Below are 24,292 nucleotides of genomic sequence, written 5' to 3'. Positions count from 1 at the left end.
CAATATCACTGCCAACAAACTTAACAAACAAGGAAGAATCAGAATATGTAGACTGAAATCCCAAAGATGGAAGAAACCCCGTGAACCTCTCATTCCAGGCTCGAGGAGCCTGTTTTAATCCATATAAGGACTTATGAAGTCTGCACACGAGCTCAGGATGAGAGTGATCTTCAAAACCAGGAGGTTGAGCCATGTAGACCTCTTCATTCAACACTCCATGGAGGAAGGCATTCTTCACGTCCAACTGTCGCAGGGACCAATTAAATTGGGCTGCCAAAGCTAGAACAAGACGCACTGTGGTTGGCTTGACCACTGGACTGAAAGTCTCCCCATAATCTAAGCCAGGTTCCTGATTAAACCCCTTGGCAACCAAGCGGGCCTTATGGCGAGCAATAGAACCATCGGAGTTCGTTTTGAGCTTAAACACCCATTTGCAACCCACCAGGTTCTTGTTAGGGGGCAAAGGAACGAGACTCCATGTGTTTTGATTGTGAAGGGCAGCCAACTCTTCTGTCATGGCATTCAACCAAACTGGGGTCTTCAAAGCAGACTTATACGTAGCAGGTTCCACTCGAGCTAAATCAACCGGACTAGAATCATGGAGCTGGCTGAGCAACACTTTCTTTTTTATTATACCAGCCTTACTTCTTGTTTGCATAGGATGTAGATTAAGCGGTGCTATAGGCAAAACCACTTGAAGGTCATCAGAATTGAACATAGGAACCACAGGGGGTAATGGAGAAGAACAAGCAGGTGCAGTAATGGACGGAGAAACAACATTCTCTGGGGAGGACAGTGTGCTATGGGATGGTACTGAGACAGAAGGAGATGTATTGAGGGAAGAAGACATGGGAATGGAGGATGAAGAGACAACATCATTCAAGGACAGAGACGGTGAGGGTGAGAGTGTAAGTGGAGGCTAAACTAAGGTATTATTCAGATCAAGAACATGATGTACAGGGAAAGACTGAGGGAGAGGTACTGGGACAGAGGTAGATAGAGGTTTCATAGTCAAATGAGGATATGGGAATCTAGACTCATTAAAGACAACATGACGAGAGATATAAACTCTACCTTGTAAGACATCATAACATATAAAACCCTTGTATTTTGAGGCATACCCAAGGAAAACACATTCTTTGGTTTTAGGTTGTAACTTGGTGGTATTGTAATGTCTCAATAGAGGAAAGCAAGAACAACCAAAGACACGAAGATGAGTTAAGACAGGAGGGGTGCCAAAGAGAGCCTCAAAAGGAGAACAATGCTTCAAGATAGGAGTGGGCATACGATTTATAAGATACACAGCAACATGACAGGCAAAGGACCAGAAATGAGAAGGCAATTGTGCAGATTGGAGGAGTGTGACAGTGGTCTCAATAATGTGCCTGTGTTTCCTCTCAGCCAAACCGTTTTGTTCCGGAGTGTAGGGACACGACTTATGGTGTGTAATACCTTTACTATGAAGGAAAGATTGAAGTTTAACACTGGAATATTCTCCACCACTATCAGTTTGTAATGCTTTGATAGATGCTGAGAAGTGTGTTTGTACAAAAGAGTAGAACCCAACAAATGTGTCAAAAAAATCAGACTTGTAGACAAGGGGAAACAACCAACAATAACGAGTACACTCATCAATAAGAGTCACATAGTATTTATAGCCATCAATGGAAGTACATGGAGAAGGACCCCAAAGGTCACTGTGTACAGTTTCAAAAGGAATGACAGACTTATGATCACTAGACTGAAAAGGCAGTTTAGTAAACTTGCCTTCTAAGCAACCATGACACATCAATGGGACAGCATCCTTTGTACAAGAAATAGAAGACTTATGAAGCATTATTTTGGCTATGTTATTAGTAGGATGACCTAACCTACTATGCCAGAGATGAGAACTGACAATCTGACCAAGAAAAGCAGAAGCTGGAGAAGAACTTGGACGATGGAATGTGGGAGGACGGAGAGGTGAAAAGATGGGATAGAGTCCATTACTGCATGGGCCTTTGTATAATATCCTCCCTGTGACCTTGTCCTGAATCCAGAAATAATAAGCATCAAATATTAACCAACAGTTGTTATCAAGACAGATTTTGTGAACGGATAACAAGTTGCTGGAAAGTCTAGGTACATAGAGAACAGAATTGAGTTTTAGGGGATGCATAGGTGTTCGAATAATTGAGCTACCAATATGAGATATGTGCAAACCTTCACCATTTGCAGTTTGGACAGTCTCATTTGTGGGATAAGGAGAAGCCAACGACAAGTTACTGAGGTCAGCAGTCATATGATTTGTAGCACCGGAATCAGTGATCCACATCTGTGGTTGAGAAGAGGCTGTGGAAGCTGGAGACGATGTAGAAGTAACTGTGTGCATAGCTTGCATATGAGACTGAGGTGAGAATGGTGGAGCACCAAAGTTAGGAGCAGAGGAAGGATGCGTAGTCATAGGTGCTGGATAATGATGGGGACTAACGAAGTTAGGACCTTTGTCATTGAAGAAGCAATACCAGGTAGTGTGATTTGCTTTACCACAGATGTTACAACCTTGCCTATCTGTGGGTTTGGAGTTACAGAACGGAGCCGTGTGACCAAATGTATTACACAGTTGACAAGTAACCTGTGGTGGGGTATGAGAACCAAAATACTGTGGTGAAGGGCCAAGAACACCAGGATGCGAATTAGGAAACCTATTCCCTTGATACCTATTCCCTTAATCAAATTTTCCTTTGCCCTTCTTGTTGGTAAAAGATCGATAGCCTCCTGAAGAACCAGAATAGCCACTATTAAATCCAGTATTGTGACCGGAGAGACCAAGACCTGAACCCCCAGATCGAGGAGAAGTGGTAGAGGACTTAGAACCAGAATCATTAGCCATCGTAGCAGTGAGAATCGAAGAGTTCACATTGCTGTTAACAATCAGCTCCTCAGCAAGCAATTGTACCCTAAACTCCTTTAGCGAAATAACATTTTCACGACCCCGAATAACACTGCGAAAGGTATTATACTCAGGAGGTAAGCCATTAAGAGCAAGTATAACAATATCCTCATCGGTAAAAGTAACCCCAGCGGCTGACAAATAATCCCGAGCTTCCTTAATACGTTGCAGATATTGAGACACCGAATCTGAACCCTTTCGAATAGTCTGAAGATTCGACTTAAGTTGAAATATACTAGTACGAGACACCACCGAAAAATGTTCCTTCAACCGAGTCCACAAATCACAAGCACTAATGCTACCAATAGCACATGACAGCGCTACAGGAGACAAAGTAGCAGTGATCAACTGCATAAGAGCACGATCGTGCATCTTCCAAACAATATAGTGTTCATTCTCGATTAGAGCAGAGCTATCACCAGAACCATTAGAATTAGCAAAATCAGGAACATAGCGAGGGGGACACACATGTGAACCATCAACAAAAGCCAAGATGCCATGACCTTCAAGCAACAATTGCATTTGAAATTGCCAATTCAAGTAATTCGAATCATCAAGCTTCACATTTACAGACGTAGAGATCGTAGAGATAAGAGCAGTGATCGGAGACTGTAAAATTTGTAATTGTGATGCAGTCACCATAGTTGCAAGAGTAACAAGAACACACTTTCTAATAGAGGAAAAATAGCAAACACCTGGTGTGCCCAAGAAAACCAACAGGAACATAAACCCTAGAATTTGCAGACAAAGAATACCAGAGGTGCAGACGAAGAAGATGAGCGGAAGAAAAAAAAAAATACCAGAATTACAGACAAGGAAGATGAGCGAAAGCAGCCAGAGGATCGAAGATTACAGCGCGAGCATCATTGGCTCTAGATACCATGTTAACATAGACAGAAGAAGAACAAATGAAAGAATAGGAATTCAAGAACTAGAGAGAGAGAGAAAGGTTTAGAGAGAGAAGCTGCAAGAATTTGTTGTATTTATCTTTCTTAACTTGTAAGTCATTACAATGATCTATTTATATAAGAGACTACCTTTCTAACTAACTAACTAAACATTCAGTTTCTCATTTTAACACATGGCATAATCCTAGCCACTATCTATATCCTTACAACTATTGCGGTAGAATAAAAATAAAACATAAAAATATTTAAAATCAAAAACCCCAAATCATCAAAACACACTTTTTCGTCTCAGTCTTTCGTTTCCTGGTGTTTGCCACTGGCGGCGCCACCACTTCTCCTTCGTCTCACTCTCCACCGCTCACTCTTTCACTCAGTCCTCTCCTCTTTTTGGCCTAACACCACCCAACTTTCGGAAAGAAATATATGGCTCCTCCAGTGGTTCCTTAATGATACTAAGGACCTCGGTCCAAAAATTTAAATTTCAGCAAGCAATAACGACCCAAATGGCGAAATCTACACACATCCGGTCCTAAAACTGGTTGAACAGCCCCAGAAAAGACTAGAGGAAAACAAGCCTAGCAAACCCCTAGGGGGAAACGCTCTCCAAGTTGGATCTTTTTGAGTGTTGAAAGAATGAAATTCTATGATCAAGGTCTCTGTAAAGTGGTTATACGATAAACGGTATTTTAGCAATACTTGTGGGTGGGAAAATGGGTGTTACTCTATCAAGTGAGAGATTTTAAGATGAGTGGAGAAATAAGACGAGTACTGGGCGGCAATAGAAGCAGTGATTAATTTTCCTACAACAAACTCCCTACAGCAGCCCGCTAACAGATGTGTAAAAATTCACCTACTTGTTCGAACCAAATGTAGTATAAGCAGACGTCCACCACGCGCTGCCGTTACTGCCCGGGAGGTCACGACATGAGCAAGTTGAAACCAGCATGACAAGAATCATCTTGAACTTGGGATCCCGCAGCTGCAATCGTCATTTCCCCTAGAGTCGCGGGCACGAAAAGTGCCATTACCATTGTGTGATACCCTCAATGGGGGTGCACTCTACAGTTTCACAAGTGAACTTTTCGGAGGCGGGGGAACATCCGGTTGGCCCAAAAAGTGGCCTCTCCATGGATTCCGAGTGCCCACATATCTGCTACATTGGGGATATAACTTGAAATCTGAGGCTGGTTAGGGTTCCAGGCCAAACCACGTAGGGGAAGCAGTTTGAGATACGAATTTCGTTGCATGTGCACCACCTGTTTGCATAGTAAGTAATCAACAATTGAACTCATTTGCAAAGATCGTATTTTTTATCATATTAATAAATCACATGATGTGTCTATTGATATGCACCTAGTTATTACATTAGTTATTGATAATTATTAATATTAATTAATCAACTGCCTATCATGCGAACAATTAGTTAGGTTAGTGATTTTCACGTTTTCATTTTATCCTTCTGTACTTTTCCCTTTGTTTTTGCCCTTTTGATTCTCTTATGATTTATGTAGTCTAGAGAGTAGAAAAAAGGAGTGCAGGTGAAGAAAATGAGAGCGGGAATATCACATACCATTAGTTAGTGTAGTCACAAGGTCAGACTCAGGTACATACGGTGACAAGAAACCAAACACAATCAAGTCATGCTAACGACCCCAATATCATATTTGCATCCAAATCAGCAAATAGAGCCTATATTGGCCAACAAAAACAATCTAATTCAGCAAAATTTGTACTAGAAATTTAGCACCGGTAATGAAAGGAAAAACAGAAACGAGAACTATAATCAGTAGCTTTGAAATTGCAGGAGCACAGATGTACAGTATGTATTCAAAAGAATTAGGCTGTTAGATTTCTTTCACTTTCCCAGCAGCCAATGGGTGCTAGGGTTTCAAACTAATAATCAATCAACCTAATCTCTCTAATTGACATAATTAATATCGAATTCTCACTTTTTTTGGGTCGAATAAGAATGCTAACTTAGTATTTGAACAAATGATCGACTAATGGCTTGGCACCTATATATGATGCATGGACACGGGAGAAATCCATCGTATCCCGTATTTGACACACTGAGGATACGGATACGCGAAGGATACACATGGATACGTGCCCGATACATATCGGAATGAAGAGATACGTTTAGGACTTATAAGATACGCGTATCGTATTGTCCAGATACCAGTATCCTACTTTTCGGATACGTTTGAAACTAAAATAGGAGGATAATCAGAAAAAAAAAATAAAAAAATCACAATAAATCCGCACAGAATCGTGATTGATCGAAGCTAACTAATTGAAATCACTCTAAAATCGGAGGATAATTAGAAAAAATAAAATAAAACTCAGATTTACCTCTCGAACCTCATAACATAAATCACTTTTCTTGGGAGACTTTCATGAATCAGACCGTCATCTGCAACCGTTCCGTCGTCTTCATCTGCAACTGAGCCGTCATCTCCATCTTCTCCGTCTACAAGTGCTTCGTCATCTCCTTCTTCTCTATCTGCAACTCCAGGTGAGTGAGTATTGAAAGTTTGAAACTAAAAGCTTAACTGATTATAAAATATAAAGCCATTTGCTTTTCCAAAAGTCGAAACCAATATTATTATATTCATACCACTACCCACAATAATATATTATAATACCCATACCACTACCCATAATAATATATTATAATACCCATACCACTACCCCATAGCCCATTCGAATCTGATGAAGCTTGTTGATTTTCTGTTTTTAACTTTTCGTATTATTATAATATTCTTCTGATGAAGCTTGTTGCTTTTTTGTTTTTAACTTTTTGTATTATTATAATATTCTTGTATTTTGCATATTATAATATATTATTGTGTAGTGGTATGAATATTTAGATTCTAATAATTTTATGTATATGCTTTCATGATGGATTAACTCTTACTGTTTATAACTTTATATGTTTGTTGATTTAGGAAAATGAATCATCCTAATAATCATGCGAATGATAATACTAATCTGGATGATAATGCTAATCCGGATGAGATTGTTGAAAATTATCACACTCCGTTGTGAAAGTATGTCAAAAAGCTCGAAAAAGTGGGAAATAAAGGAGGAGGAAATACTGAATTTAAATGCAATTATTGTCAGAAAACTTATAAAGGATCCTACCCTAGGGTCAAGTATCATTTGTTAAAAATGGCTGGAAACGGGATTGCGCCTTGCATCAAGGTTACTGATGAAAATCTTGCAGAAATGAAAAAGTTAATTCGAGAGTATGAATATAAGCTGAAGAGTTCTGCTCTTAAGAATGTGTCTTTGCCCAATACTGGTTCTTTCTGTTATGATCTACTTGAAGTGAATCTTGATCCAAAGAAGAGAAAAGGAACAAGTGGGCCTCTCAGTAAAGCTTTTAACAAGGAAGCTCGAGATCAATGTGATGCCGAGGTTGCAAGGATGTTTTATACAGGTGGCTTATCATTTAACCTTGCAAGAAATCCGCACTATCGAAACTCATATGTTCGTGCTTCTACACTTCCAGGGTATGTTCCACCAGGTTACAATGCACTAAGAACCACTCTTCTGCAACAAGAGAAGAGTCACATTGAGCAATGCCTCCAACCAATCAAGCGCACATGGAGCACTAAAGGTGTAAGTTTGTGCATGATGGGTGGACAGATGCACAAAGGAGACCACTAATTAATATTATGGCAACTTGTGAAAGCGAGCCTATGTTCTTGAGGGCAATTAATTGTGAAGGTCAATATAAAGACAAGCATTGTATTGCCAACTTTCTCACAGAAGCTATCAAAGAAATTGGTCATGAAAATGTTGTTCAAGTGATCACTGACAATGCTCCTGTCTGTAGAGTTGCTGGGTTACTTATTGAGGCTCACTATCCCAATATCTTTTGGACACCCTGTGTTGTTCACACTCTTAATCTTGCTTTGAAGAGTATATGCTCTCCGAAACAAACACATGTTTCGTACGATGACTGCAATTGGATTTCAACTATTGCTAGTGATGTTTGGTCCATAAAATTTTTTATTATGAACCATAGCATAAGATTGTCCATGTTTAATGAACATTGCAAACTAAAGTTGATCTCCATTGCCGAAACAAGGTTTGTTTTCTCCACTTTTTTTTTTTTTTTTTTTTTTTTTTTTTCTTATTCTATTATGAGTTATCCTAATTTTAAAATTTTTCAGATTTGCTTCCACAGTTGTGATGCTTAAAAGATTTAAGGAAGTAAAGGAAGGTTTACAACAAATGGTGATTAGCCCGAATTGGGCTTTGTACAAAGAAGATGATTTGGTCAAAGCAATGTCGGTGAAGCAAAAAATATTGGATGAGTACTTTTGGGAGAAGATTGAGTATATTCTTTTCTTTACAGCTCCAATATATGAGGTTATTAGAATGGCTGATACAGATAAACCTTGTCTTCACTTGGTGTATGAGTGGTGGGATACTATGATTGAAAAGGTGAAAGCTGCTATCTACAGGAATGAGTGCAAGGCATTACATGAAAAAAACAGCTTTTTTGATGCGGTGTATCGCATTTTATTAGAGTGATGGACTAAAAGTAGCACACCACTTCATTGTTTGGCGCATTCATTAAATCCAAGGTAATGATTTTGCTAATATCCTTATAAACTCTTATAAATTAATCTTTAGCTTTATGACTATATTTTTAAAGTGCTATTTCTTTTATTTTAGGTATTATAGTTCAGAATGGCTCCAAGAAGACCCTAGTAAGGTTGCTCCACACCGAGATGTTGAGCTTACAACTGAAAGGAAAAAGTGCTTTGAGAGATACTTTTCCAATGAGGAAATTAGAAGTATCAATGTGGAGTATGCTTCTTTCTCTATGTGCTTGAATGACTTTGAAGCTATTGATTCTATGAATTATAGGTTTCATTTGGAACCAGTGATGTGGTGGATTGTCCATGGAGCTTCTACACCTAATCTCCAATCCATAGCGTTGAAGCTACTTGGACAACCTTGTTCCTCCTCTTGTTGTGAAAGAAATTGAAGCACTTATAGTTTTATTCACTCTCTAAGAAGGAACAAGATTACACCACAAAGAGCGGAGGATTTGGTATTTGTGCATAATAATCTTCGTCTTTTATCAAGGAATAGCTCAACGTACAAAGAAGGTATTACTCAATTGTGGGATGTTGGAGGAGATGGCTTTGAAAACTTGGGTGAAGAAAGTGTCGGGATGCTTGATATTGCTAACCTTTCACTTGATGAACCGTCATTGGAGACTACTTTGATTACTGGAGGAGACATCATGAACGTGGAAGTTGAATGAGACTTTTTATTTTATTTTTTATTTTAATTTCGTTTGGATGATCTTTTTACTTTTTCAAGTTTTAAGACTAATTGCTTGTTGGATGAACTATCTTTCTAAATGTTTAGAGTTTATTGAAATAAATTTGAATGCTTATTTTATAATGTTTTAGAGATATATATATATATATATATATATATATTTATATTTTTTTAATTGTCGTATCCTTGACATATCGTGTCCTCATTTTTAGAAATTTCACGTATCCCCGTGTCGTATCGTGTCGTATCCCCGTATTCGTGTCCGTGTCCATGCATCATAGCTTAGCACAAACTCTCATTGAGGGAGACAAATGAGACCGAATCCCCATTCGCATCACTAAGCCATATTCAAATCTGCAAAACATCAGAACTCAACCAATAAAAGGAGAACTGGGGTTACCATTTTCTACACTCTCCATCCCACAAATGAAATTTTATCTGTATGAAAGAAGTAGAAAAAAGTAAAAAATTGGAAGATTATACAGTCAACAACTGATTAGATTGTAGTTAAACAGCAGTACCTTCATTTGCTACAAAAATTACCTCTGTAGGGTACCGCATGTACAGTAGTATTTCACACCATGAACCGTGAAACCAAAGAAAGAAAGGCTATATAAAGAGCTCTCTGCTTTTCAAACTATATTCTAAACTTGTCTTCCCAAACCAAAAGTAAGTAAATCCAGAGGAAGAGAAGCAGGATCAAGTTCCCAGCAGTCTTTGTGTTAACGTTTGCTTGTTGAATAGTTTTGGATCGGTTTCTTGGGGGTAGAATGGCAGAGAAATTGAGAGGATTTGGAGTGTGTTTTTCAACTTCAAGGTTGTGCAGAAAAAATGCAGCAGCCATACTTCATTAAGTAGTGAGAAATGTGTAAGGGTATGGTACATTTCCATCACCCATACTTGTGTAAAAGAGTTGGTGATTAGACAATACTAAACACTAAAATTACCTTACTACTCCAGATTAAATCCTAGCCCTTCATTGGGATTTAAGTGATCTAATCTGGAGTGTACATTTGTCACTCACACAATTAAACAAAAAACTAGCCGTTGGAGGCTAACCCTTCATTTCTTCTTCTTCCTTCTTCGACGCAAACAACACCCTTTGCTTAGGAGCACTTTGCTGCCTTCGACCCCTTGACTCCAGGAGCTGGTTAGCTTCCAACACTCCCTTTTAAACTGCTTCTAGGAGTCATTCCGAGCAAACCCCTCAGGTAATTGAATCTCTCCTTAGGTAGTGCTTTTGTGAATATGTCTGCGATCTGAACTTCTGTGCAACAATAGATTAGTTTGATTGTATTGTCCTGCAATGCTTCTCTAATGAAATGATATCTTCTCTTGATGTGCTTTGTTCTTTGATGAAAAACTGGGTTTTTGGTCATGACAATTGCAGAGGTGTTGTCACATAAGAGTGGTATGGCATCAACCTGTAATTCGCCAAAATCTTTGAGTATAAACCTTAGCCAAATAGCGTGAGTCGTTGCTTCTAATGCACTCACATATTCCGCCTCAGCTGTGGATAGTGCAACACTTTGTTGCTTCACAGAGGCCCACGAAAACACCCCTGAACCAAAGGTGAAAGCGTAGTCCAATGTGCTTCTGCTATCATCGTCATTGCCACCCTAGTCACTGTCACAAAATCCAATTAGGATTGTTGACTTCCCCATTTTATACTTGATTCCATAATCTAGTGTTCCTTGCACATATCTCAGCACTCTCTTAGCTGTGCCCATATGTATCTTGCTAGGATTCTGTATAAACCTAGAAAGTAGGCTTGCTGAGAACATTAGATCTGGCCTTGTTGCAGTTAAGTACAATAGACTGCCAACAATGCTTTTGTAAAGACTGGCATCTGCAGATTCACTTCAATCATCCTTCTTAAGTTTCTCATTTGCAGTGTAGACACCGGTTTTGCAACCTTTCAAACCAAACTTTTCAAGTAAGGTTTTAGCATACTTCCTTTGATGAATGAAAATGTTGTTTGTCTCTTGAATTATCCCAATGCCTAAAAAATGATGCAAGAGGCCAAAATCAGTCATTTCATACCTCTTCATCATTTCTTCTTTGAACTCTTCAATCATTGCAGCATCATTTCCAGTGTAGACAACATCATCCACATAGATTGAGACAATGAGTGTCTTGATGTTGCTTTCTATCTTGGTGTAGAGTGTAGCTTCACTAGGACTTTTTTGAAATCCTTTTTCAGTGAAATAGGAATTAATCTCACTGTACCAGGCTCTTGAAGCTTGCTTTAGGCCATATAGTGCCTTCCTTAGCTTGTACACTTTCTTTGGAAGTGCTTTACTTGTCAACCCTTGAGGTTGTTCCACAAACACTTCCTCCTCTAGCACTCCATTTAGAAATGCAGATTTGACATCCAATTGAAGTAACTTCTAACCTTTCTTGGCTGCTAGGGCTATCAAAGTCCTTATGGTGTCTAACCTTGCTAATGGAGCGAAGGTTTCATTGAAATCTACACCTGGTTTCTGTGAGTAACCTTTGGCCACCAACCTGGCCTTGTTCTTTTGCACAAAACCATTTAAGTTGAGTTTCGTTTTGTACACTTATTTCACTCCAATCACAGGCTTGTCACTTGGTCGATTTACAAGTTCCCAAGTGTCATTCTTCTCTATCATTTCAAGCTTTTCCTTTATTTCTTTCTTCCAAGCTTTGTCTTTCTCAGCTTCTTCATATGTTTCTGGTTTTACTACACAGTAATTACATGTAGCATAAATCTCATCCAGGTTTCTTAATCTCATTGGAGTTGAACTTGGAGTTGTTATCTGTGATTGACTTGATTGTGGACTCATACTAGCTTGCTGTGAAGTCCCTTGTATGTCACCATTATCTGTGACATCTTCTTGAACTGAGGTCTCTATAGGTTCCCTTATTTACCTTTCATTGAGATTAAGTTGTAGAGAGACACTGTCCTTCTCTTCTACCCTTGTTTCCCATTTTCATGTTGAGTCTTCATCAAAGATAACATCCCTTGATATGATTATCTTCTGAGTTGATAAATTGTAAACTCTGTACCCTTTCTCACAGGTTCCATAGCCTACAAAAACACCCTTGTTACTTGATTTCTCCAACTTGTGCCTTAGTTGGTGAGGGATGAGAGTGTAACACACTGAGCCAAACACTCTCAGATGCTTCACAGAGGGCTTCCTTCCACTGAACACTTCAAATGGTGTCTTCTTATCCAGTGCTTTAGTAGAAAACCTATTCAATAGGTACACTGAGGTGTTCACAGCTTCACCCCAAAATGTATAGGGCATGTTCTTTTCATGCATCATAGACTTAGCCATTTCGACTATAGTCTTATTCTTCCTTTCTGCAATCCCATTCTGTTGTGGTGAATATGCCACAGTGAGTTGCTTCTCCAACCCCACATCTTCACAGAATGCATTGAACTCATGTGAGGTGTACTCACCTCCCCTATCACTTCTTAGTTTTTTTATTTGGGATTCACTTTGTAATTCCACCATTGCCTTGAACTTCTTGAATATTGTGAATACCTCTGACTTGAACCTTATGAAATACACCCAACACATCTGTGAGTAGTCATCAATGAAGATTAGGAAATACCTGTTCCCACTGATTGTTGTTATTTACATTGGTCCACACACATCTATGTGAATCAATTTGAGTGGTTTTGTTGCCCTCCAAGCCTTGCCAGCTTCAAATGGATCCCTGTGATGCTTGCCAAACACACACCCTTCACAGGTTTCATTGCATTGATCCATCTTTGGTATACCTTGTACCATTTCATGCTTTTGCAAATTTTGTAAGCTTGTCATGTTTAAATGACCAAGCCTGTTGTGCCATAGCTTCATAGAACCTGTCACACTTGCTTTCCTTACCACTTTGTCTAAGTACTTCAACATAAGTGGAAAGCTTCTGTTTTTCACTTCCACTTTGGTCACCAATTTGATAGGGATCTGTCATCATAGATCTCAACCACAGTTCCCCTAAAAAGTAGGAAATATCCATGCCCCATCATTTGACCCACACTAAGTAGGTTTCCATCCAGTCCTAGCACTAGCATCACCTCCCTTATGCATCTTCTTCCTTTCTTGGTGTTGATAACCAGAGTTCCTCTTCCAGTGGCTTTGACAATGTTTCCATCTCCCATTTTCACTTTTCCAATGAAATTTGTGTCAATGTCAATGAGTAATGACTCATGTGCAGTCATGTGGTTGCTGCATCCACTGTCAATGTACCACACTTCATTGTTTTTCTCCACTTTTGCACTAAAGGCACAAAACACATTTGCTTCTTCCTCCACTTGCTTTGCGCGGTTTACTTGCTGCACATTCTTTGATCTGCAGTTCTTCATAATGTGCCCAAACTTGTTGCATTTGTGACACCTAGGCTTGTCTTTGAACCAACACTCTCCAAGATGAAATTTATCACAGTGTTTGCATTGTTGTTTGGTTCTTGGACCTGCATTAATGTTGTTGCCTTGGTTAGGTCTAGAGTTATGATACCCTTTTCCTTCCCATTTCTTGTTCTTGCCCTTCTACTGTGGTTTCTGATTGCTTGCACTGGCTTGGCTACTAGATCCAATATTGAGTGATTGAAAGGCTTTCTCAGGTGCAAAATCAGCATGTCGCTTGAGTCTTTGGTCAAAAGCTCTTAAGGATGCCATCACATCTTGCACACTGAGAGTTTCATTGTCTTTGGTTTCTTCAATAACACTCACTATTGAATCATAGGGTTTAGTCAAACTAATCAATAGTTTCTGGACAATTCTTTCATTAGGCAGTTCCTCACCATATGTTTTCATCTTGTTTACAACATCAAACAACCTAGTGAAGTAGTCTTTTAACAACTCATTTTCCTTCATTCTTATATACTCGAAATCTCTTCTAAGGGACTGAAGTTTTACCTTTCTGACTTTAGTGTCTCCTTTATACTCTTGTTGTAAAACTTCCCAAGCTCCCTTAGCAGTATCTTCATTTGTTATCCTCAGGAAAATGGTGTCTGAGATAGCACCTTGAATGATTCCAAGTGCTCTAGCATCCTCCATCCGATTCTGCTTCAGTGTTTTGAGTTGTGTTTCTGTGAAATCTTCCTCTAGAGCATCGATCTCCATCTCAGGTAGTTCATACCCATGTTGAACCATATCCCATAGATTATCATAGGATTTGAAAATGGTTGTCATTCTTATTCTCCAAAAATCATAATTCTCCCCATCAAAGGCTAGAGCTTTTAGCTCACTGCTACTGTTGGATCCCTTCATTTTTAGAATTGTTTGTTGGTTGTTGTTATTGAGGACACTTCGTTGGTGCTCCCAAGAGTCTTAACTTGCACATATTACGCCCAGAAGGTTTTTTTAGATCAGAAACTGAGCTCTGAGGCATGTTAACGTCTGTTTGTTGAATAGTTTTGGATCCGTTTCTTGGGGGTAGAATGGCAGAGAAAATGACAGAATTTGGAGTGTGTTTTTCAACTTCAAGGTTGTGCAGAAAAAATGCAGCAGCCATACTTCATTAAGTAGTGAGAAATGTGTAAGGGTATGGTACATTTCCATCACCCATACTTGTGTAAAAGAGTTGGTGATTAGACAATATCAAACACTAAAATTACCTTACTACTCCAGATTAAATCCTAGCCCTTCATTGGGATTTAAGTGATCTAATCTAGAGTGTACATTTGTCACTCACACAATTAAACAAAAAACTAGCCGTTGGAGGCCAACCCTTCATTTCTTTTTCTTCATTCTTCGACGCAGACAACATCCTTTGCTGAGAAGCACTTTGCTACCTTCGACCCCTCGACTCCAGAAGCTGGTTAGCTCCCAACACTTTGAAAAGGTATGGAGCCTCATCACTAGAGAGTTTCCTAGAAGGAATTTGGTGTGATGCCAACCTAACATCACTCTTTTCTAGCAACCTAACAGCATGAGACCCGATCTCCCTTCTCTTAAAAGCTACATTGAACCCATTGAACTTCTTAAGATACCCTGTACTCATACCATGCATCTCACTATAAGTTGTTAGAAACACAACTAAGTCATAACACCGTTTGTCTTTAATGGACAAGTTTCTTCCCTCTGCATCCAAAATTGTTCCACTATAAAGTGCCCATACTGACCCCTTCTTCGGATAAATGCAATAAATCTCTCTTGCCACCCTTTCACAATCTACAAGATGACAAAATATATTAAATGAATTAATAGAAGTCTTCCTCGAAACTTTGAACCTCCCACAAGACACATGGAATCCCATTTTCTCCAAGTAGGCAAGCCACTCATAACCATTATGCTAAAGATACAACCAATTCATTTTCACCTCAAAAGGTTAGACAGATACAACTTCATCAATTAAACCATAATGCCAGACTGTTCTGGAGGAGGTGGCTTCCCAGCTTCCCCCAGAGAACCCAATTGAGGAGGTGTTTCCCCCTGAGGATGCGGGTTTTTAGATCATGACAGACACAATCGATCAGACCCTCGATCGTAGGCAGGGGAGTGTTCACCAGGGGCTTGGGAAAGCCCGCCTTCAGCACTTGTTTGCCTCATCTTCTAGGCAGAGAACAGAAGAGGTCGAATCGTTGACATTTGAAGTGGTGGACCTAAAGGAGCAGATTGCTGCCCAATAGTCTAAGCTTGTGGCCCAAAGCAGTTTGATGAACCAAATTCGTCTCGCCCTTCAAATCTCTAGCATTCGGTTCCTCGACATTGAACCACCTCCAGCTACAATCTCCTAGGCCCCAACGCAGCAGCAACACCACCAACATGCAATTGTGACGCCGACGACTACATATTCTAGTTTTCTTTTAAATTGTTTTCAAGTTTTGAAATATTGCTTTCCATTGTATGCACAATTTCAATAATTTTTTTAATTCAATATTCTTCTTTACATCTTCTGTTTTTAATTTCATTAAATTAATCTATACATAAAACAATATTATCAACATTTAAAAGGAAAAAATAATAATAAAAAAATAATAATTTTAAAATCTTACTGCGATGGCCTTATGTCTGACACACAAGGGTTTGGGGGTCGAACCCCAGTTTCATTGCTTAGAGTGTAATGCGCAATGAACACTCATTCGTCGCTCTTCGTTTCACGCAATGACCACCAAATCTGTCGCGCAACATTCATTTCACGTGACAAAGCACTTTCGTCCGTCTCGCAATGTCTGATGTCACGAGCTTTGTGTGACAGAATTTGCATGACGCCCTCTTCACTACCCAATGTTTTCGACGACCATATTTACCTTTGCGCGACAGTTGTCTCTTCGTCACCCAAGCAGTTACACTTAGTAGTGTTTGTTAAAAATAAAAGAAATAAAAAAACCTAGACTACAATCTCATGGGGCACTATACTACGTAGAAGGAATATCTAAAAGTTTTGTTCCTTCTATGTTCTTCATGGGAGTGTATGTTTATTATTTTAGAAAATTACATTTTTTTATATGGAATTTTACATACCAAGAGTTGCATTGCCAGAGAAAGCGAATGGGAACAAAATTAAAAGGGTAAATTACATTTTACCCCACTCTATTTATCACAATTATACTAACCATTTTTTGTTACACAAATCCACTAAAAACGCATTAGCCTCAACCCACCAACAAAATGAAGAAATAGTCATTCCATGAATAGGCAAAAAATACAACAAACAAAAAACGAAAGATATGCATCATAAAAAATGGAATAGATAAACAAACAGTTAAGGTTGTTTCATGTTAGTTAATGTGCTTTACTATTCTTAATCATACATTCTTCTTTTTTATCTCTATAAATTAAAGAGCAAGGAGCGACATTGAGGAGAACACAAATAATATAATTTATTTCTTAATTTGGATATAAATATTTTTCTTGTCATGGCTAAATCCAGTTCATCAACGGGTAGAGGATCTTATATGATTTCCATGGTACTTGTACTAGGGCAACTGATGGCTACCTTTGAAACTACAGGTATCTCTCTCTTTCCATCTCTCATACTTCAAAACTAGGGTTCTATATATGGCAGTCGACGTAAGTAAGATTGTTTTTACGACTTGTTTTAACGCACTACTTGTTATCAATTAGGAACATCATGTTATCCCATAAAAACAATAATATTTTTTGATCTTTCAAATCTAGGTGCCCAAATTGGTGTATGTAATGGAATGATTGGCGATGACCTACCAACCCAAGCAGAAGTTATTGCTCTCTACAAAACATATAAAATCCAGAGAATGAGACTCTATGATCCAAACCAAGCTGCTTTGGGTGCCCTTAGAGGCTCTAATATTGAGCTCTTGCTAGGCGTGCCAAATGACAACCTTCAAAACCTTGCTTCAAGCCAAGCCAATGCAAACACATGGGTGCAAAGCAATGTGAGAAACTATGCCAATGTAAGATTCAAATACATTGCGGTAGGAAATGAAGTCAAGCCCTCAGACTCCTTTGCCCGATTTCTGGTCCCAGCAATGCGAAATATTGAAAAGGCGATTTCTCTTGCTGGCCTTGCCAAACAAATTAAAATCTCCACTGCCATAGACACTGGAGTACTTGGAGAAGCCTATCCTCCGTCAAATGGCTCATTCAAGCCTGAATATAGCTCACTTTTGCAACCCATTATCCGTTTCCTAGTGAATCACAAATCGCCATTACTTGTTAACTTGTACCCGTATTTTAGTTACAGCAGCAACGCTCGTGATATTCGTCTTGATTATGCTCTTTTCATAGCTCCATCAATTGTGGTACAAGATGGAAAATTTGGTTATAATAATCTTTTTGATGCCATTTTGGATGGTGTTTATGCTGCCCTTGAGAAGGTTGGAGGAGGGTCCCTGGAAATTGTTGTATCAGAGACGGGTTGGCCATCAGCTGGTGGAACAGAAACTACAATTGATAATGCAAACACATATTACTCACACTTGATTCAACATGTGAAGGGAGGGACTCCAAGAAGGCCAGGAAAACCCATAGAAACTTATATCTTTGCCATGTTTGATGAGAATCAAAAGACACCAGAACTTGAGAAACATTGGGGGGTTTTTTCTCCCAAAAAGCAGCCTAAATACCCAATTATTTTCAATTGACCATAGCTACGTAAATGTACATTATGACAATAAAGAGTTACCATGTATCATGTACCCAAAAAGCGGTTATGTACGACCAAATAGTTTCATAAGATTATCAAATTCTCTATAATTTAGTATGTCGTGTTTAATTATATGATAATCAATACATTAAAACTGTCAATATAATATAGGGTTGTTAAATTTCTAGAACTAATCTTATGCCCAGGCTCATTCTATTTCTTAACGAAATACTACTTTTCTTGATACACTTGATGTCATTGTTAATTATGTTCAGTCATAGAGATAGATGCCACCTCTCTTCATATCACATTGTTTTAGTTGATATTTATATCTACTAGAAAACATGGATTAGGTGACAAAATTATTTGTGATGCCCAAAAATTCATCACTTTAGGGTAAAATAAGTGATGGATTTCGAAAAAAAAAAAGCATCACATAAAGAGTTCCCCGATTGAAGAATTTTTTTCTAAAATTTTGTTCGTCGCATATAATTCAAATTTGTGACAAATTGGTGCGCTAGAAACTTTTATGCCCAATTAATTGTCAATGGGTGATGAAAGTAGAGGATTCGCCACATAACACAAAACTATTGCGCTAGAATAAAAATTAAAAAATAAAAAAATAAAAAACTGATGTAATTAAAATTAAAAACCCCCAAATCATCAAAACAAACTATTTCGTCTCACTCTTTCCTTTCCTGGTGATTGCCACTGGCGGCGCCACCACTTCTCCTTCGTCTCACTCTCCACCGCTCGCTCGTTACCTAACACCACCCAAATTTCGGAAAGAATTATATTGCTCCTCTGGTGGTTCCTTAATGATGCAAGGACCTTGGTCAAAATATTTAATTTTCAACAAATAATAACGATTCAAATGGCGAACCCTCATTGGGGGTGCACTCTACACTTTCAAAGTGAACCCTCATTGGGGGTGCACTCTACACTTTCAAAGTGAACTTTTTGGAGGCGGGGGAACATTCGGTTTGGCCCCAAAAGTGGCCTCTCCATGGATTCCGAGTGCCCACATATCTGGTAGCTTGGGGATATAACTTGAAACCTGAGGCTGGTTAGGGTTCCAGGCCAAACCACGTAGGGGAAGCAGTTTGAGATACGAATTTCGTTGCATGTGCACCACCTGTTTGCAAAGTAACCAACAATTGAACTCATTTGCAAAGACCGTATTTTTTTTATCATATTAGTTAAATCACTTGATGTGTCAGTCGATATGCACATAGTTATTACATTAGTTATTGATAATTATTAATATTAATTAATCAACTGCCAATCATGCGAATAATTAGTTAGGTTTGTGATTTTCACGTTCTCATTTTATCCTTCTGTACTTTTCCCTTAGTTTTTGCCCTTTTGATTCTCTTATGATTTATGCAGTCTCGAGGGTAGAAAAAAGGAGTGCATGAAGAAAATGAGAGCGGGAATATCACGTACCATTAGTTAGTGTAGTCACAAGGTCAGACTCAGGGACATACGGCGACAAGAAACCAAACACAATTAAGTCATGCTGACGAACCCAATATCATATTTGCATCCAAATCAGCAAATAGAGCCTATATTGGCCAACAAAAACAATCTAATTCAGCAAAATTTGTACTAGAAATTTAGCACCGGTAATGAAAGGAAAAACAGAAACGAGAACTGTAATCAGTAGCTCTGAAATTGCAGAAGCACAGAAGTACAGTACGTGCTCAAAAGAACTAGGCTGTTAGATTTCTTTCACTTTCCCAGCAGCCAATGGGTGCTAGGGTTTCAAACTAATCAATCAGCCTAAGCTCTCTAATTGACATAATATCGAATTCTCACTTTTTTGGGGTCGAATAAGAATGCTAACTTAGTATTTGAACAAATAATCGACTAATGGCTTGGCGCAAACTCTCATTGAGGGAGACAAATGAGAACGAATCCCCATTTGCATCACCAAGCCATATTCAAATCTGCAAAACATCAGAACTCAACCAATAAATGGAGAACCGGGGTTACCATTTTCTGCTACTCTGTTGCTATCTTGACTAGCACTCTGCACTCTCCATCCCACGACTGAAATTTCATCTGTACGAAAGAAGCAGAAAAAAGTAAAAAATTGTTCTACTTCCAAATTAATCGGGGCAACGAAAAAGGATTTACAACACTAAGTAGCTACGGTACAACTTATCCTGATTCCTGCACATAAAGCTTTTGCAATACGAACAAAATAATAAATAACTGTTCTCCCTCGGCCTGATAAAAAACAAAAACAAAATATGACGATAAATATGTGAGAAACCAACCAACTAATATATGGCATGACTCAAGGAAATGTTTAGTCCAACAACAAATCAGCTCTGAACTTCTGAAGTGATACAATGACATAACCCAAAAACACCACTTCTATTGAAAACGAGGTTTGAAAGGGAAAAGGTTTCCAAAATCTAGATAGGGTATTGCGACATTTATAAAGTATCCATCTACTCTGCATAAATCGTAAATATCAAATATTTGAAAGATTAATATAAACCAATACATAGGTATGCACATGTCAAGAAAATCAATCGTCTTCTTCCAATCAAGATTTATGAAAGCATCACATAATCTAAATACTGAAGCTTTTAAAAATTCAGTTTTTTAAAAGCTGGGTGAAGAGAAAATAAGGGCCTGTTTGTCTAAGAGAAGAGAAGAACACAAAAACCGCTGCTTCACATTATTTAGTACAGATGCATTTTCTTTTGATTGTAAACCAGCATTTAATCCACTTCCAATAAAAAATTGGAAGATTATATATAGTCAGCAACTGATTAGATTGTAGTTCAACAGCAGTACCCTCATTTGCTAAAAAAATTACCTCAGTAGAGTACTGCATGAACAGTAGCATATTGCACTTTGAACCCGAAACCAGAGAAGGAAAGGCTACATAAAGAGCTCTCTGCTTTCCAAACAATATTCTACACCTATCTTCCCAAACCAAAAGTAAGTAAATCCGGAGGAAGAGAAGCAGGATCAAGTTCCCAGCAGTCTTTGAAAAGATTTGAAGCTTCATCACCAGAGAGCTTCCTAAAAGGAATTTGGTGTGATGCCAACCTAACATCACTCTTTTCTAGCAACCTAACAGCATGAGACCCAATCTCCCTTCGCTTAAAAACTGTCTTGAACCCATCGACCTTCTCAAGATACCCTATACTCATACCATGCATCTCACTATAAGCTGTCAGAAACACAACTATGTCATAACAACGCTTGTCTTTCCTGGACAAGTTTCTTCCCTCTGCATCGAAAGCTGTTTCACTATAAAGTGCCCACACTGACCCCTTCTTCGGATATATACAATAAATCTCTCTTGCCACCCTTTCACAATCCACAAGATGAGAAAATATATTAAATGAATTAATGGAAGTCTTCCTGGAAACTTTGAACCTCCCACAAGACACATGGAATCCCATTTTCTCCGAGCAGGGAAGCCACTCATAACCATTATTCTGAAGATGCAACCAACTCATTTTCAACTTAAAAGGTTTGACAGATACAACTTCATCAATCAAACCATAATGCCTTGGCATTCCATCGTCATCATCGTATATAGCCCACACCTGTCCTTTCTCAAAACTCCTCCCTACTCTATCTTTATCAAAAACGTAAAAATCTGATTCCTCCACCACCATAATTTCCAGATTCCCACTCTTAGACCCCCTGCTGCTCTTCTCTATTGACAAGCCACTGCTTTTATCACTTTCCAAATCCTTCTTTGAAACAGTGCGTTTCTCAACATCTAAATTCTTACCCTTCTTTAATTTGTCATGGCTCAGCCTCTCTCTCTTCTCTTTCTTATCTCTTTCATCATTCTTGTCCTTCAGCTTCATCTTCATCTTCATCTTCATCTTCTCCTTTTGAGCCTTTTGCTTCATTTCCACCAATGTCATCATTTCATCACTGGTTTTTGCCTTCTTCGGTTTAGACCTCTCCATCACCTCTCCAACACTACTCATTCTCCTCCTCAACCTCCTACCACTCAGTTCACCAGCATCACCACCTTGATTGCCCAAACTCCCAGTACCCACTTCACCTTTCTTCTCCCAAACACCACTATTCTTTTTCCCAGCGCTCACTTGACTGTCCAAATCACCAGTACCCACTTCACCCTTCCTCTGCAAAACACCACTTTTCCTTTTCCCACCAGTACCGCCATTTATTTCACCACTGTCACTCACTCTCCTACCCAATCCTTCACTACTCATTCCCCCTTTTGATGCCAAATTCTCTTTCCTTAACCTCTCACTAGTCCTAACCTTGAAATTCTCACCATTTTCAACCTCCAGAGCCTTAAAGCTCTTCTTACAACTTGGGCAAACCAAATTATGCCCCAAATACCTCCGTTCAAACTGGTGCAAAAGCCGGCATGTTGAACAGGCTGTCCAAAAGGTGTCACTTTCCACCACCATACTAGAACCTAAACCCCCAACACCACTCTCTTTAATTTTCTCATCCTGAATCTTTATCCTGAGCTTCATATCATACTCCTTCCTCCTAAGCTTGTCAGAAAGGAATCGAACAGCCTCGTTGACGAGTTTGAAAGCCTCTTCGGAACCAGCATGAGGATTCTTGTCAGGGTGGAGAAGAAACGCGAGCTTCTTGTAGTTCTTCTTAATGGTGTTGGTGTGAGCAAAGGGCTCCACCTGCAGGACCTTGTACCAGTCAGGATTGGAACTTTTGGAGGCTGTACAGATGATCTTTAAGGCGGTGACCATGGAAGAGATGCCTTCCAAGCTTGGGCTCAGGCGCTCAGCACGTTTTGCATATTTGAGGGCTGATTTGACATTGGAGTCTTTGTATTTGGCCTCTGCTACAGATTTCAGCCGCCGAGCTTCTTGCTCTGGTTCTTCCATTTCCTTTACTTTCTGTAAAATTAGTTTGTCAGGGATTTCACGGAGAGAGCACATAGATATATATACATAATTAGACGCACTGATTAGTAATAACCAACTAACTCAAGCAGCTCGAACGCACTAGCATATTTGGTCAGCGTAATCACCAAACATCAGTGACATTTCGTGATCATGCTTTGTGTGCGTATGTAAACGTCACAAATAAAGATGAAGCTAAATTCAATTCCGTATAATTCCGTGACCGGATATTCATTAGTTACAACATTCTTCATATCCATTACACATCAGTAACTTTCACACTTGCAAATAAAATGATGGAGAGTTAAATAACCATTTTCACACTTGCTCACAATTCGGTGTGCTTAAACCGGAATGAAAATTGAACAACAAAATCATACCTTGTCTTTGCTTAGGGCTTATTGAAATTGTGGGAAATTGGAGTGACAAGGTTGAGGGAATTTGGGTATGGATTTTTAGGGTTAGGGTTTGGGTCTGGGAATTGAGAGAACGAAAACAGAGCGGGTGAGACACTGAGAGAGACGATTGAGGGCAACGAATACTTTCTAGCGCTGGTTTGGTAATTGCAACCGCCGCGCGGAGGATAAAAAATAAAATAAAATAAAAAAAAGCACCTTCTTTTGAGTAAAAGCTGCTTTCGAAAAAATATATTTGTCATGTTTTTAACAAACAATATTATCTATACTAAGAGGAAATAATATGGTTCAAATTCGTCTTTACTGATAATCAAATCTAAAATTTTTTATTTACATGTGAAAAGACATACCAATAGACCGTAATACTAAGTATTACAATATCGTCATTTTAGCCTTTAGAACTCGATTTTCGCTCCATTCCGGAGAGATTCCATCTTAAAGACCTTAAATATAAGGGTAATATAATAATTTCATCCTACATGGCACCATTGGACTGAAATTTTTTTCGCTATGGGCAGCACGTCACATGTCTCTCCCTATGTAGAGCCTATGTAAAGCTAAGTGCATTTGTTTGACCTCATTAACTGGAATTGGACTGGACTGGACTTGACTACTTAGAGCATCTCCAGTGAGGGTCTCTATTTGTGGTTGGAAAAGTGATGGATATGGCTCATTTTAGAAATCTGAGGAATCTTGGGGGCTTTATAAAAGAATCTCTCCCAATGAGGGGCAATTTCTTTTGGGCTCTATACGGGGCTACATATATTTATTTATGTAGTAATTTGATTATGTGATAATGTTTTTT

General features: G+C 38.8%; 4 protein-coding genes, 1 long non-coding RNA gene and 1 pseudogene across 10 annotated transcripts; 2 read left to right on the top strand and 4 right to left on the bottom strand.

Annotated features, from left to right (window-relative positions):
- Positions 1-4,313: 4,313 nt before the first annotated feature.
- On the bottom strand, positions 4,314-5,530 carry LOC148691350 (uncharacterized). The gene is made up of 2 exons (XR_015955828.1): positions 5,411-5,530; positions 4,314-5,096 (listed from the first exon to the last, which is right to left on the bottom strand). It is a non-coding gene; the product is annotated as an uncharacterized LOC148691350 (long non-coding RNA).
- A 1,538-nt stretch (positions 5,531-7,068) lies between these two features.
- LOC137712157 (uncharacterized) lies at positions 7,069-8,845 on the top strand (annotated as a pseudogene).
- Positions 8,846-11,009: 2,164 nt separating this feature from the next.
- Positions 11,010-13,480, bottom strand: LOC148691349 (uncharacterized). Its single transcript, XM_088683993.1, has 3 exons — positions 13,232-13,480; positions 12,188-12,695; positions 11,010-11,494 (listed from the first exon to the last, which is right to left on the bottom strand). The coding sequence occupies exons 1-3, from the start codon at positions 13,478-13,480 to the stop codon at positions 11,010-11,012; spliced, it is 1,242 nt and encodes a 413-aa protein (XP_088540119.1).
- A 183-nt stretch (positions 13,481-13,663) lies between these two features.
- LOC148691348 (uncharacterized) lies at positions 13,664-14,386 on the bottom strand. Its single transcript, XM_088683992.1, has one exon. It carries the CDS (start codon positions 14,384-14,386, stop codon positions 13,664-13,666), a length of 723 nt encoding a protein of 240 aa, XP_088540118.1.
- Positions 14,387-16,946: 2,560 nt separating this feature from the next.
- LOC137713936 (glucan endo-1,3-beta-glucosidase, basic isoform-like) lies at positions 16,947-18,218 on the top strand. Of its 2 annotated transcripts, none has more exons than XM_068453296.2 (2): positions 16,947-17,071; positions 17,240-18,218. In XM_068453296.2, the coding sequence occupies exons 1-2, from the start codon at positions 16,978-16,980 to the stop codon at positions 18,181-18,183; spliced, it is 1,038 nt and encodes a 345-aa protein (XP_068309397.2). In that variant the 5' UTR covers positions 16,947-16,977; the 3' UTR covers positions 18,184-18,218. The 2 variants fall into 2 exon arrangements, with proteins under 2 accessions (XP_068309397.2, XP_088540663.1); XM_088684537.1 differs by having other exon boundaries at positions 16,978-17,002; positions 17,186-18,218.
- A 480-nt stretch (positions 18,219-18,698) lies between these two features.
- Positions 18,699-23,686, bottom strand: LOC137713190 (uncharacterized). Of its 5 annotated transcripts, XM_088684534.1 has the most exons (6): positions 23,452-23,686; positions 21,019-23,065; positions 20,346-20,417; positions 20,181-20,249; positions 19,632-19,750; positions 18,699-19,320 (listed from the first exon to the last, which is right to left on the bottom strand). In XM_088684534.1, the coding sequence occupies exon 2, from the start codon at positions 23,051-23,053 to the stop codon at positions 21,125-21,127; it is 1,929 nt and encodes a 642-aa protein (XP_088540660.1). In that variant the 5' UTR covers positions 23,054-23,065; positions 23,452-23,686; the 3' UTR covers positions 18,699-19,320; positions 19,632-19,750; positions 20,181-20,249; positions 20,346-20,417; positions 21,019-21,124. The 5 variants fall into 5 exon arrangements, with proteins under 5 accessions (XP_088540660.1, XP_088540659.1, XP_088540662.1 ...); XM_088684533.1 differs by having other exon boundaries at positions 20,181-20,417; XM_088684536.1 differs by lacking the exon at positions 19,632-19,750.
- Positions 23,687-24,292: the final 606 nt, after the last annotated feature.

The sequence above is a fragment of the Pyrus communis genome, chromosome 14 (genome assembly GCF_041283825.1).
Source record: "Pyrus communis isolate YQ-2024b chromosome 14, ASM4128382v1, whole genome shotgun sequence".
Lineage (NCBI taxonomy): Eukaryota > Viridiplantae > Streptophyta > Magnoliopsida > Rosales > Rosaceae > Pyrus > Pyrus communis.
This window is presented reverse-complemented; position numbering and strand designations above follow the sequence as displayed.